Genomic DNA, 13595 nt, shown 5'->3' on the forward strand with positions numbered 1-13595 from the left:
GGGGGGGGATAATGATTCCATTACAAAAGGAGATTCAGTAAAGATTATGCTATGGAATACTTGCAATTGACTGACTATTTATAGATATTTCATGTTGTAAGGAAAGAAATGAGTAGTGGATAAATCTCCACAAGCATTTTCGAAATTATTATGCTGCGAAGACACTTTTAAGCTTTTCTGCATGTGAGCTCAAACTACATTGCATATTTGTTACATGCCTTGCTCGCCTAAACTTCATCAATTGCGGTTGAACAAATTCATTAAGGAAATCCTTCAGCATAAAAAGAAAGAAAAAAAAGTCCTAAAGGAAAATCTCTTGAGGATGCCTAAGCTGTTGCAAGATTGAACCCATGGCAAATAAAATCAGGTTTGGACAGTTTAGACGAGCTTGTGAAATAAATGTAAGGAGGTATGCAGGAGACAATGTTGATGTTATTACCAATATTGTTTAATGTATGTGGTTCAAGCTATAAAAGCTCTTTCAGAATATAAAAGGTTATTCATCTTTAGCGCAGCTGCCTTCTTGAAGCTCATTAAAATTTCATTCAAAAATCAATTGCATAAGACTACATTAACAAGCAAAAACAACATTTTCGAACAAGAACAACCGTCTCCCTAATGAAATCCAACGTACTTTGTAACAAAGCAAAGCTAATGTATATAAGTAACAAGTGCAAAAACGTCTAAAAATATAGCAAAAATTATCAATAAAGATGTATGAATGAATCTGTCTCTACATGTACGAAGGAAACTTATAATTCCACCAATAATTGTGCATGCCATTCCATGCTTACAATCAAAACTTCTACAGTCTTTAGAATATTTAGAATCACCCTAAAATTATAAAATTATAAGTAGAGGGAAAAATAATAGCTTGTCATTCACCAATTTCATCAGATGTAAATTTCACCTGTCAAACTCTGTCAAACTTTGCAAAGATTCAAACTTTGCAAAGATTGTTCTAGCTCCCAGCAAGCCATCACTGCTTCCATAGCATGAACTCGGACATGCTGTTGCAGTTGTTCTTTGAATGAACAGAGCAACAATACATAGTGTGTCTGCACAGCGAGAATCTATTCGTCAGAAACTATATTCATAAGGAAACAAGAAAAAAACAAGCAGTCTTTTATAATAACCATACAATGATCGATGAGAAATCAAAAGAACACAAAATATACAAGCTTTCTAATTCAGTAATCTAATCTGTTATGCAAAATTTCCTCCTCAATCATCATTAATAACAATCACATACAATATATAAGTATGAGACTAAAGATACTGGTGGCCCGGAAGTAATATAAATTGGTTTCCAAAATTAGCACACATATAATAGAAAATTGTTGCGTTGAACATGCCAAGCTCAAGACATAGACCTGTACTATATGGAGTCAATGTAATTGAAATCCAAAGAAAAGGACCTACATTCTTTCTCTACACAGCGACTAAAGGTATTATTTCAGTTAAGCTTCTTATGATGTGCAAACCAACTACAAATAATCCTAGGAAGCCAAGGCTCATCTACCCTATCTACAATGCTTGTTTTAGGAACAATGGCTCGAATCATTGGTGCTTGTGGTTCGGGAAGCTTGCAAAGTTTCTTGCTTCATTTCCGTGTTTTCTTATTTGATAAGAGAAATGATTGCAAGAAAAGTAGACCTCAGTGGCATGTTACAGTTTTGATGCTGGAAGAAACAGCAAGACATTGGGTAGGTGTTATAAAGTCAAAGGATTTATATGCCAAACCACATATACAACAATCTTATGTCAACTGCAGCAAACTGACATAATATAAGATAGCTGACTTCCAATAAACGAGTCAACGTAGCAAACACAACAAAAGATCAAGCTAACAATGCGAAACTAATCAACTTCATCACACCCATATCAGAAATATGATAAAGACTTGAAAATTTATTAGTTATCTTTCTAGTGAAGACGAGCAATAATTCTTTTGTGAGGAAAAATTTGCGATAGAAGAAAAATATTAACATATTAGGATTTCAAAGTAATGCCAGCTGAGAACAACACTAAGGAGAAACAGGAATTTTTTCTAAGAAAACCCAAGAAAAGTAGAAATCATAAAGCTTTCCCTAGTTAAAATATATCTACTGAAGTAAGTTAAGAAATAAAAAGAACGCCCTTCTTCAAAATTCAAGAAGGCATGAATACAATGATTGAATCAAGAGATCTTTTGTGGTGCTAGCAGGGGAGGCCTTGGGAAGTCTAAATTCTTACTAGATGATGACTGCGGACAAAAATTAACAGTTGATGTGGAAGTCCTAAGATGAAGGTTGGTTAGCTTTGTCAGCCTTTTGATAGAAGGGAGGCCGCACAACATTAAAAGTTGCTAATGGATGTCAGTCGTTGCTAATGGATGTCAGTCGTTGCTAGTTGACAAGCATTGGGCTCCGATGGATGGGGAATTTTAAAAGCTGGGCGATGGAGGATATTCAAGAAGGTCATTCTCCTGAAGTATAGGAAGGGAGATTGAACAACCCAAAAGACATGTTGATGGTTGAGGGAGATTGATGGTCAGTTGTAGGCAGGTCTTGCGCAAAATATTCTGTGGGTGAAATCAGAAGTCAAGCAACAGTAGTCATTAAGCTTAGTCATTCAATTGATATAAGGTTGATGAGATTGGGTGTCAAGATGAAGGCCTCTCCTGCAAACATTGATGATTGACATACATCAATCACTAGTCATTGCCAAGCATTCGGCCATAGTGAATGGGGAATACCATAATTCGGGTAATGACAAAGTTAATTTTATCTTTCTCCTTGAAGAAAAGAAAATCAAGTAATCGGGAAGACATGTTGGATTTCAAAAGCTGACAAGTGTCGGATGTTGATTGTTGGTAAGAATTGGGATTATTCTATAAGGAATGTAGGAAGTTGGGAGATAGTGGGCGAAAAATTTCATTGTTCTACTAGTAAGAGGTATGATCGAGTGATAAGGAAGATGTCTATCACATATATGAGGCTGGCGAATGGAGGCTATTAATCATTGGCGAATTGTGCGACACTAAACAAAATATTAAAAGTCAGATAACTGAGGATGATCGGCTTGGTTATTCTCCACAAAGAAGGAGAGACAAAGCTATCAAAATGGACATTAGAATTCATGAGTTGATCAACATTGGTTATGGAAAAGCATTACACAATGATCAAAATTGAATATTAAAAGTAGGGTAATGTTGAAAAGTTAATATGGTCCACATTATAAAATGAAGGAAATGAGATAAAAAATACAAGAGTCGGGCATAGGTGGCTTGGAAATGTTGGATGCCATTCAATGGAAGGATTCCATCAATGGTAAATAAACACTATTGGATGTTAGCCTACAAAGGGCAGTCCACTTAGCCATTCTCTTGATAAGGGATATTGGGAACAAGATGATGATAACGTGATCTTGGTAGCTAATAGTTGCCAATTCGATGTAATAATTGAGAAAGGTCTACGAGAAGAGGTCAATATAGTTGCTTTCTAGATAAGATGAGTGCTTAAATGATTGCAAAGAGGAGCATCAAATATTGACAGATAGTGGACATCAAAAGCTAGTCATTAACAAACATCGAGCGAGTATCTTGGCATCAGCCTAATGCTGGTTCTGAGTGAAAGTTGATCTTGGGCAGTGAATTACATTAAGAGCAATTGATGACAGAGCAACGACTCGCGACATTCATTATTATCAATTGAGAATTATTGGTAGAAAACATGAAAGGATGTCGATTGATGGAAAAGGGAGGGCACTGTTGTCGCTCAATAGTTGGCGATGATTGGCTGATGGCAATGAGTGATGAGTGATATTTGTAGGTGGGTAGTTACAATAGTTAAGCGTCAGCATATAGTGGCAATTGGAGCCGAGCATCATTACAAGCCAATAGTCGCCAACAAACACCCTATGGTTGTAGGCTATCTAGCACATGGTAGAGTTCTCTCGTAAGAAATCCCTCAATATATAAAAATATGATCTATTATTTTTGGTAGGATTTCATCAAATGATTCAAATAAGGCACTTAATTATTTAATACTTTATAGACAATTTAATTAATTTCTTAATAAATTTAAAACCGTGTGATTTTGAACTTATCAGATTAATTTCATCGATTCACTCATTTCAACTATATAAGCAATGAAATTTAGACAATATTTAACCTCTCAAATGGCTTCAAAAAGTTTTCAACTATGCTTATGAGTATTTGATTTAAGCCCATTTGGTTACAAATTTATGTGAGTTCTTTTTGTTGTATTCAACTAGACAAATTCATATTGTGTCAAATATAAATTTATTAAAATTAATATTCCAATGATCTAAAAATTGATCTTGATATTTTTTACCCAAATACTGATATGCTTCGATATTTAAAAATTACACCAAAACTTGTGCCCAATTAGATCAATTTTGTAAACTATATTATTTTCCAATTTTGATGCTTATAATTAAAAAAAAAATCTGTGATTTCAAATATCTACTCCTGAGAAATTTTAGGGTAGGACAACCACCTAATGTCACATTCCCTTAGGTCTGTGAACAATTGACTCAATTATTAGTGCAAAACCTTCTTTAGAAATTTGGCTTAAAATTCCCCAAAATTGCTGAAAAATATTTCTAGAGCCTTTGTTGAGGCTTGAAAGTTCTAATATTGATTGCAGAACATCAATATATGGTCTTACTAGGTCCTAAAGATGTAAAACATACTATTTGGGCTTTAAGATGAGAACACTTCAGAAATACCCAACTAGTTAGAGACAGGGGATGATGTATCTCTCACACATTGTTGCTTCTTGGGACGATAAATGGTTTACTATCTCTAAAGCTTTTAAATTTCTTTTTTTATTTATTTACAAATTCACCATTATGTCAAAAACTTTCAAGGAAATCCCTAAAACAATAAAAAAAATTCATTTTTCTCTATCTACATCGACGTAAATCTCTTGTATGGATGCTGCGATGCGGTGAAGCAGCGAAGGCCGTTATTTAATTTCCTATGCACTAATTTCAAACTAAAATAAGGTCACAAATAATCTTGTGATATAAGAAACTTTGAATGAGCATCTAGATTTAACTCTTTCCCTTATGCTTTGATTCTCTTCTAAACAACAAAAGGTTGTCTATCATAATCAAAATAGATTTTAGCACAAGTGGCAAGAGCGTTGTAGGACCTATTTTATGCATTTGTCATTTTTCCAAAAGAGAGTTAATCGTCACAAAAATATTGCTTAAAGGGATTAAAAGGAGAGCACAACAATGGAGCATCGGCGAAGAGGTGAGGCAAAGACTGAAAAAAGAATAAGGCCTTTCATAGGTAATTGGATTTTGGAAGTAGTTTGACATTTTCTTATTATCTTTGTAGATTTTTTGAAACTTCTATGACTTTTCGACCATATTTTTTGCTTGTAAATTTTTTTCTTGTGCGTTAACTCTCAAATCTCATTCTTGTGGATAAGACTATAGAAAAAGTCTAGAAAAATCTTGAATTATGATGTCTACATTGGAGTCTAAAGGCTTTCGTTTGAATAGATCTAAAACTGAATACAAGGAATGTAATTTAGTAATAGTAGCTTTAGTGGCAGAGTGGTGACTATGGATGATCAAATCATTAAAAAGGTGTGAACATTTTAGATATCTCTCGTTTATTGTTCAAAGTGATGGTGATATAGATGGGGATGTAATTAGTAGAATTCAAGTTGGTTGGTTGAAATGGAGGAATGCATCAGTCCTATTGTGTGATAGAAAAATACTGCGTAGACTTAAGGAAAATTTTAAAAGATGGAGTTGACACATAAAATTCTTTATGGCGCAGAATTTTGGCCTTTAACAAAGAAGCATAAAATAATGTTAAGTCTTGCTAAGATGAGAATGCTTAGGCAGATGAGTGGCTTGACACTTAGAGACAAAATTCGAAACAAATCTATCCGTGAAATGGTTGGTGGAGCCCCAGTGGGAGACAAGATTAAAGAAAGTCGTCTTAGATGGTTTGGTCACATTAAACGTCGATCATCTGATGATCCAACTAGGAGGGTGGATGTTTTACATTCGATTTATGTTAAAAAAAGATGGAGGTAGACCTAAAAAGACTTGATAATATTGAATAAAAAATGAACTTAATCTGTTAGAATTAAATGAAAATTTGACACTCCAATAAGACATAATGGAGAAAAAGTATTCATGTAGCCAACCCCACTTAGTGGGACAAAGGTTTGTTATTGTTGTTGTTGTGCCAACCTCTCAATTTTCAATAATAGAAAACTACACTAATTAACACTTTCAGAGAATTTCTATTCTCAAATTTTTACAGATAGAATGATGATTTTGTTGTCATTTAGTTGTTTTTAATAACCGAATCTAAAATAAAATAAACTGGAATTTTAGTGGTTGGTAAAAGAAGATGGAATATGAGCATATTAAAGTGATACTGAATTCAATTTTTTGTGAATGGAAGGTGAGCAGAGTAGATAAAATTACTTTTGGATGTCCAAACAATCAATGTCGAGATCCCCATTTGTAGGTAATTTGCATTTTATAATTTTTTATGGATAAAGGTGGGAATGTTACAAATGATATTGGAAGAAGAACAACAGATGGAGGTTAGCATGATCCTCTTGGAAAAACGAGAAACCAAGAAGATAACTATGAAACATTAGTTGTTGGCATGCATAAGAGGACTATCAATAGGCCATGTTAAAAGTAAAGTGATAGTGTAGAAATTGATTGTTCTCCTAATAGGAAGCATGATAAGGCAATCATAAAAACAAATGTCAAACAATTGTGGCTAACGAACATATATAGTTGATCATTGGAGGGTGTTGCATAACATTTAATGAAGAATGTTGAAAGTCAATTAAAAGTGGTTGATTGATTCAGTCATCCTATTGATAGGAGGAAAGTTTGGGCAATCGGGATAGCGAGTATGAGAAATGACTAGCAAACATCAATCATCAATAGGCATTGGATAATGGTTGACAAAATATTATGATGTTGAGAGATAGTACGTGGTAAGATTGAGAATACTTATGATAGAAGGGGAAACTAAATGATCAAGATGAGGCGTGTCAAACATTACTAACTAAAAGATACCAATCATGGGTTGTAGGCAGGAGTTGAGCTATGAATAACGTGGAAATTTGATATTCAAACAAGAGGAGCTAATCGAATTGGTTCTTCTAAATAGGATTGAGGGGCCCAAGAGATTCGGCAATCAGAAAGATAAGAGTTGACCATCGAAAGCTAGCATATGCTAACTATTTATCATGTATATATCGGTTTATTATCAATAGAGAATATTAGAAGTCAAAAGATAATAGGCAGTTTGATTATTTCTCCTAGAAAGAGAAGAGACCAAGTGATTAGAAAGTGAGTGTTGGCTATTATTGGTTGTCAAATGTCAAATGATAGTTGATGGCATGCATCAATTGATGATTGATAGGGAATATCAAAATAAGGTAATGTTGGTTTGCCTATTTGGTCATTCTCAAAATATAAAGGGAGATAGAAAAGAATGATCCAATCCGCATTGCTGATGAATGTTGGTCATTAAAAAGCATCGAAAGATAATTACCAGGGAAGGTTAGATGTTGAACAATAATAGATGATCATTTGATCATTCTCTAGACATGAGAAAGGATCGAGCAACTAAAATGATGAACATTGAACAACAGTGCCTAAAAGATGCAAATTGTTAGAAGTTATGAAGTGAGTAGCAATTTTGAATGTCAGGATATCATATGCTAGTGGGTGGTCAATTTATTATTGTCCAAATAAGAGAAGATTGGGTGATTGAGAGGATGATTGATAGAGGATTTATTGGCAAACATCGAATGGTGTTCGTTGCAAGGCATCAAGATATGATCAATGAAGAATCTTAGAAGTAGAACTATGTAAGTGGTCGGTTTGATCATTTTCCTAAGATAAGGGAAGACACTTGCCTAGGAATATGTGCTTAGATTTAGGAGGGCAATGAAATTAGACATTAAGCATTGGCAGACCTCAAGCGACAATCAATGGGAAACATTAAGTGTCGGGCAAAAGTGGATAATTTTCTTAATCATTTTCTTGATAAAAAGAAAGATTAGTCGCCACAAAGATGAGCATCAAACATTAGTAGCTTGTCAAATTTAGACACTAATCATTAGCAAACATTTAGCAACATTTGATAAAGAATGTTAGTGACTATTGATACCTATGTCAAGCAACTACTAGTGGAGAGTATCATTGCCGACCAACATATGAAAAAGAGTAACATTAAACATTGTTATCGATCAACAATTGATGATGAGTTATGACAATTGTAAGTTGTCAATAGACAACAACAAACAATTTATGTTTGAAGGCAAGCATAACTCTCTATGCAACCCACTTCCCCCTCCCCTTCTATTGAAATGTGTAGAACATGATTATGCGTGTATCTACAAGAATTATAGACACTCTATTGAATAATAAAAAATTCCCCTTAATAATATTTTTTTAAAAAAATTTAATGCATTAATTAACTCAGAATTGAGCAATCATGGATTCATTAAACTAGTTTTGTTGATATACATGTTTCAAATATAAGCATGCAAAAAGTGAATGACACTTGAACCCTACATTGACCTTGAAAAGATTCCTAATTATCATTTTGAGGCTTAATTTAAGCTAACTTAAGCTTGAGTTCAATTAATTTTGGTCCAATTAGATTCTTATTAGTCTATTTGCACTGTCTCTATTATAAATTTGTTAAAAATAAAGTTTCATTTATATCAAAATTAATAGTCGAAGCTTTTGGCCCAACTATGTGAATTCTATGGGATAAAAATCACTTCAAAATTTGTGTCTAATTAAATAATTTTCTCTAACTATGTGAATAAGCTTGCAAAATTAGCTAATGGTTGTAAATTATTTTGTTGAAGTTAAAGATCATAAAAGCATGCAAGGTATAATTTTAACTAATGTAGCTTTGTTAAAACCATGAAATCTATATTTGGGATGATAGAAATATGTAATCTAGCTTACCTAAAGTTGTCAAAGACTAAGTTCGCGTTTTTTACCTTCTAGTACAAAAAAATTCAGCAATAAAATATTTTTTTCTCCCATTTTCACTTTTTATCATCATTTAAAATATAATATGATCCTCTAACTAATTTTGTCACACCTATGAGCATATGGTTTATCATCAATTCACAAGTTTCAAGTCTTCATACAGCAAATGTAAGCTTTTTATAGAGATATTTCAGTTGAGATTGAATGGACAATTTTTGTTATAAATAAGTATCTTAAATATATGAGAGTATCTTAAGCCGCTTTTAAGGGATGTCATAGCCTAAAAAATATAAAATAACTACTCAATTTATTTCAAAATTTTCATTTTTTGAACAAACTTATATTAGCTACTACAGAGAAGCCCAGTTAATTAATGTCCCAGTCAATTTAAAATATAGAACCCACATTTGGAGAATGCAATGTTCACATTCATCTCAACAGTAACCGTATTGCAATTTTAAGTATTAATATTCAGATTTACATAATTCACTTAAGCAAGCACAATCCAAATAAAAAATCACAATGTAAAAATTCATTTTAGTAGTGACCATATTCTACATAAGAGTATCAAAATTTGGAAAGGTGAATAAACAAAAACATCAACAACAATAGCAAAAAATGAAAACAAAACTTTTCAAGTAAGGAAATATCTTCATCAAATAAGGAGGTAAATAATGAACAAATCAAGTAATCAGAAAAACATAGTGGACTTTTGGCCCCTGGTGAAATTATATTGCAAGTTGTGGCCTACATGCTAAAGTGACAAACTAATAGGTGCAGCACGTTGCCGCTAGCTTTTTTTTTTCTTGACATGGCGAGAGATGAAGAGTATAGTTTTAATAGCAAGTCATTAAAGAAAACAAGTTACTATGATCCAGGTGCTTAGCCTCTTCCTGAACTAATTTTTTTTATAAATTAACCACCTACAGACACTCTTTTATTTTTTTAAGAAAGAATCCTTTTAACTCGAAATAACTAACTGAAACAAGAAGTTTTTGATGTCTGGTAATTACACAAAAAAAGGCTAACATATATTCTATCATTGCAAAGCAAACCAACTATTTTCAATATGTTCCGCAAATCAAGCAGGCAACTTGGGTTTAATCAAGCCAACCAAACTTTTTTATTATTTTTTTTTTTCAAAAGAAAATTGTCAGTTGCTTTTACTTCTTCCATCTGAAAGTCATTCTTCTTCATTTTTCATTGTTTAGAACTGCACCAAACGCAATTAGCTGAACATCTAACTTCTGCATCAAAATTAATGCTAAACCATAAAATAATATTTAGCGATGATTGCATAGGTCATAGGGCGGTCCAGAGCCTCAAACGCATCTAGCTTCTAGCATTAAACCAGGGCTGTAGTTACCGTCCCCCCTCCCAATGTTCAGCGTAGTTCTAACCCTTTTCAACTGAAAGGGAAAAAGTAATGGAAATCAATAAATGACTTCTATATGGAAAATTACAACAACTAAAATTAGTTGATGTAAAAGGATGATGAAGAGAAACTTTTCGCATGTCCTAAAATTGTTCAAACAGGGTAATCTCGATCATCCTTTAATCAAAGAGATCTAATCTCAAGGAATTTATTCAGAGAAAAATTATTAAGAAAATTGCAATCCAAAAACAATCAATCTAAAAGAGTACCAAATCGAAATACAAGGAACTCAGAAGTGCAAGTTATTCAACTAGAGAGCGATTGCCAACATAATTGCAATCCACCATAAACTGACTAAAAGAGAGAGGGCAGAGGATGAGAAGCTAAACCCAGGCTTAGAGTAATACTCACCTAGTGTTAACGTAGACAAAGTAATTGAGATCACGGAATTGTTTTTTCTTGAAGAACCACAATACGTCAAAATTAAAAACAAAAAAAAGAACATTCAGAGCAAGCTATTGTACTTCCCACCAGCTGTTAAAACAAAGCAATCAGTATTACCTCTAAATTGAAACCTCAATAATTTCAATCAGAAAGCAATTATGACAGGAATTGCAACCCAAGAAAACAAATCAATATCCGAAGTTATTGAATCGAAAAAAATGGCAATTCAAAAAATATAATAGCAATAAAAGAAGAGAAGGATGGCGGTTCGCCGAGATGGAGAAGCGGACCATGAACTGATCAAGCTCCTTGTCTTCCCCAGTGATCATCTGCCCAGCACCGAGGGCAGAGTACTTAGCGACAACCTGCTGCGACTGCGCGAGCTGAGCGTCGATCCGCGGCAGCTGGTCCACCGGCGTCGCGATGCGGAGGCATGCCACATGAGCTGAGAGCAGCTGCTCATAAAGCGGGTGCCCCAATATCTCTGCCTTATACCTCGCGTTCTGCCACGTCCCCTCTACTGCTTGCTGCTCCAAGCCGTCGCCACCTACAGTCGTCGTATCTCCCTCTCTGCAGTTGCCGGCGGTGGCAGGGTCCGACATCGCAGCTGCGATCATCGAATCACTGGACACAGGGACGTCGTCCTCGCCAGTGTGAAAGTGGTCCTCGGAAGCTGTTTGAAGGTGGAGGAAGCTGCCGTCAGAGAAGTGGTGGCCCTGGGGCCGTAGGACGGAACTGTTGAGCCATGTCAGGCCCCCGGAGAGCTGTTGTGCTGCAGAGGCAACAGTTCCGGACGGCTTTACGGTGTTGCTGGAGGATGGCGGGACTAGGTGGATGCCGCCAGTTGGGTCGCCCAATTGGTGTTCGGCGAGTTGCGTCAAAGACATCTCGTGAGCCAGGTGGCTGTGGTACGCCATCCTCACCTCATCCGATTCCCTCCCTAGTCCCCACCCACTGCAAACTTGTAGCAGAGATAGAGAGCAAGAGGGCGACGTTGAAGCTTCTGAGCACAACGACCAGTGGACCAGAGAGCGTCAAGTTTCCGCGATTATGTATCTTAAATTAATATCTAATACTTAAAATGGCAGGATGTTTTGGGGAAAATGTTTGGGCGGAGCAGCAATAATTTCGAGGAGAGTTGCATTTTGTTTGTTTTTATGTTTGATTTTGATGTCGCGCCGATTACTGTTATGTAAGGCAACTATATTTCTATTGCGCGTGTAGAGTTTATGTCATTTTGAGGGAAAAGTCATTCGTACGCAGAGATGTATACGTAATAGAGTACACGGGCGTTATACGGGATTACAAATACATTTTGAGGGAAAAGTCATTCGTACGCAGAGATGTGTACGTAATAGAGTACACGGGCATTATACGGGGTTACAAATATGTTATAACTTCCTTATAACTTTCGTGTAACTCACCTGTAACTCACGTTTTTATTTTATCCATTGGGGTTACAGGATTACAACGATTTCTTGTAACTTTCGTGTAACTCACCTGTAACCCGGATTTTTATTTTATCCATTGGGGTTACAGGATTATAGCGGGGTTACACGAGAGTTACACGGGAGATACAACGGGGTTATAACCTACAACGGGGTTATAACCCCTTGTAATCCCCGTGTAACCCTCGTGTACCATTTTACGTACGTAACTCCTTATTTCTTCTCCCTAATATAAATTTGGATGCAATTTTTTTTTAAACTTGAAGGATTTAGATGATTTAATAGAATCAAATTAAATAATAAATAAAATTGATTGAACCAATTTCAAATATTATAAATTTATTATATCCCAAAAAAAAAAGTCAAAATGGTTCAAAAATGAAACTTACGTGTACCTTAATATCGAAGTTTTAAAGATTTAATGTCTCAATATAGTAAGAAAATCGAACATACATATAGATAATGAGAAAGTAATAAGAGAAGAAGTTACGTCTTTTTAGAAAAAAAAATCATAAAAAATAAAAAATCACATGGCTTAGCCCAAGTAACATGATCAACTATAAATTTTCATTCATAAATGTAGACTACAACAAAATAAGAGTTATAATGTTACAATAAGTACAATGTTCGTTTGTATATGATATACAAAAAGATTTGATGTATTCTGAATACATAACTCGACAGTAGTTCACATCGGCAGTTATCTTCGAATCTTTAGTACATCATATTCGTGGTATGTTGTTGTATCATATTTAAGGATACTATTACTCAACAAAGTTCTTTATTAATCAATAGAGTCTACTAATGGCGGAGAGTAGGAGGTTGATGGTGCTTTTCGACTGCCGACAGGCAGTATTTAACGGCTTTGGAGGTTGAAAATTATTTTCGGGTCTTCAGTCAAGTATAACATTTGAATTAAGCTCATTCTTCTCCATTTGTCCCCCTTTCAAATGACAAGGGGAGTCTATTTATAGGCCATACAAAGGGGTATTTTCGTCATTTGGCGAAAAACTTCCATAACAACTTGATTAAACGACTCCTGTTGATTCCCTTTGGTCATAGGAGACTTTATGATAATATGATGGCCTTAATGACCTCAAAATCGAATAATCTTGGGCTCGTTGGATTTCTCCAGTTGAGATGTTCGATTTTGCTATAATTACCTCAAATTTAGAGTTCATTTGACTCTTCAACCAAGTACCTAAAGCATCGAAATATGATTTAATGACTTGAATCGGGCTTGATTGGACTCGAATTGGTCAAATTTTGCTACCATTGGGTTTATATTGTCGAAACAGTCAGTTTAACTA

The 13595-nt window shown here is 34.7% G+C and overlaps 1 protein-coding gene across 2 annotated transcripts in view; it reads right to left on the reverse strand.

The window, feature by feature from the left end:
* LOC110026783 (homeobox protein knotted-1-like 13) overlaps positions 1-11896 on the reverse strand; it is a 13940-nt gene extending 2044 nt beyond the window's left edge. For both annotated transcript variants that reach the window (XM_020727908.1, XM_020727907.1), the window contains exons 1-2: positions 11128-11896; positions 944-1058 (exon numbers count right to left, since the gene is read on the reverse strand). In XM_020727908.1, coding sequence (XP_020583567.1) covers positions 944-1058; positions 11128-11754 — 742 coding nt within the window. In that variant the 5' untranslated portion in view covers positions 11755-11896. The remainder of the gene's footprint in view (positions 1-943; positions 1059-11127) is intronic.
* Positions 11897-13595: the final 1699 nt, after the last annotated feature.

The sequence above is a fragment of the Phalaenopsis equestris genome, unplaced genomic scaffold (assembly GCF_001263595.1).
Source record: "Phalaenopsis equestris unplaced genomic scaffold, ASM126359v1 Scaffold000400, whole genome shotgun sequence".
NCBI lineage: Eukaryota > Viridiplantae > Streptophyta > Magnoliopsida > Asparagales > Orchidaceae > Phalaenopsis > Phalaenopsis equestris.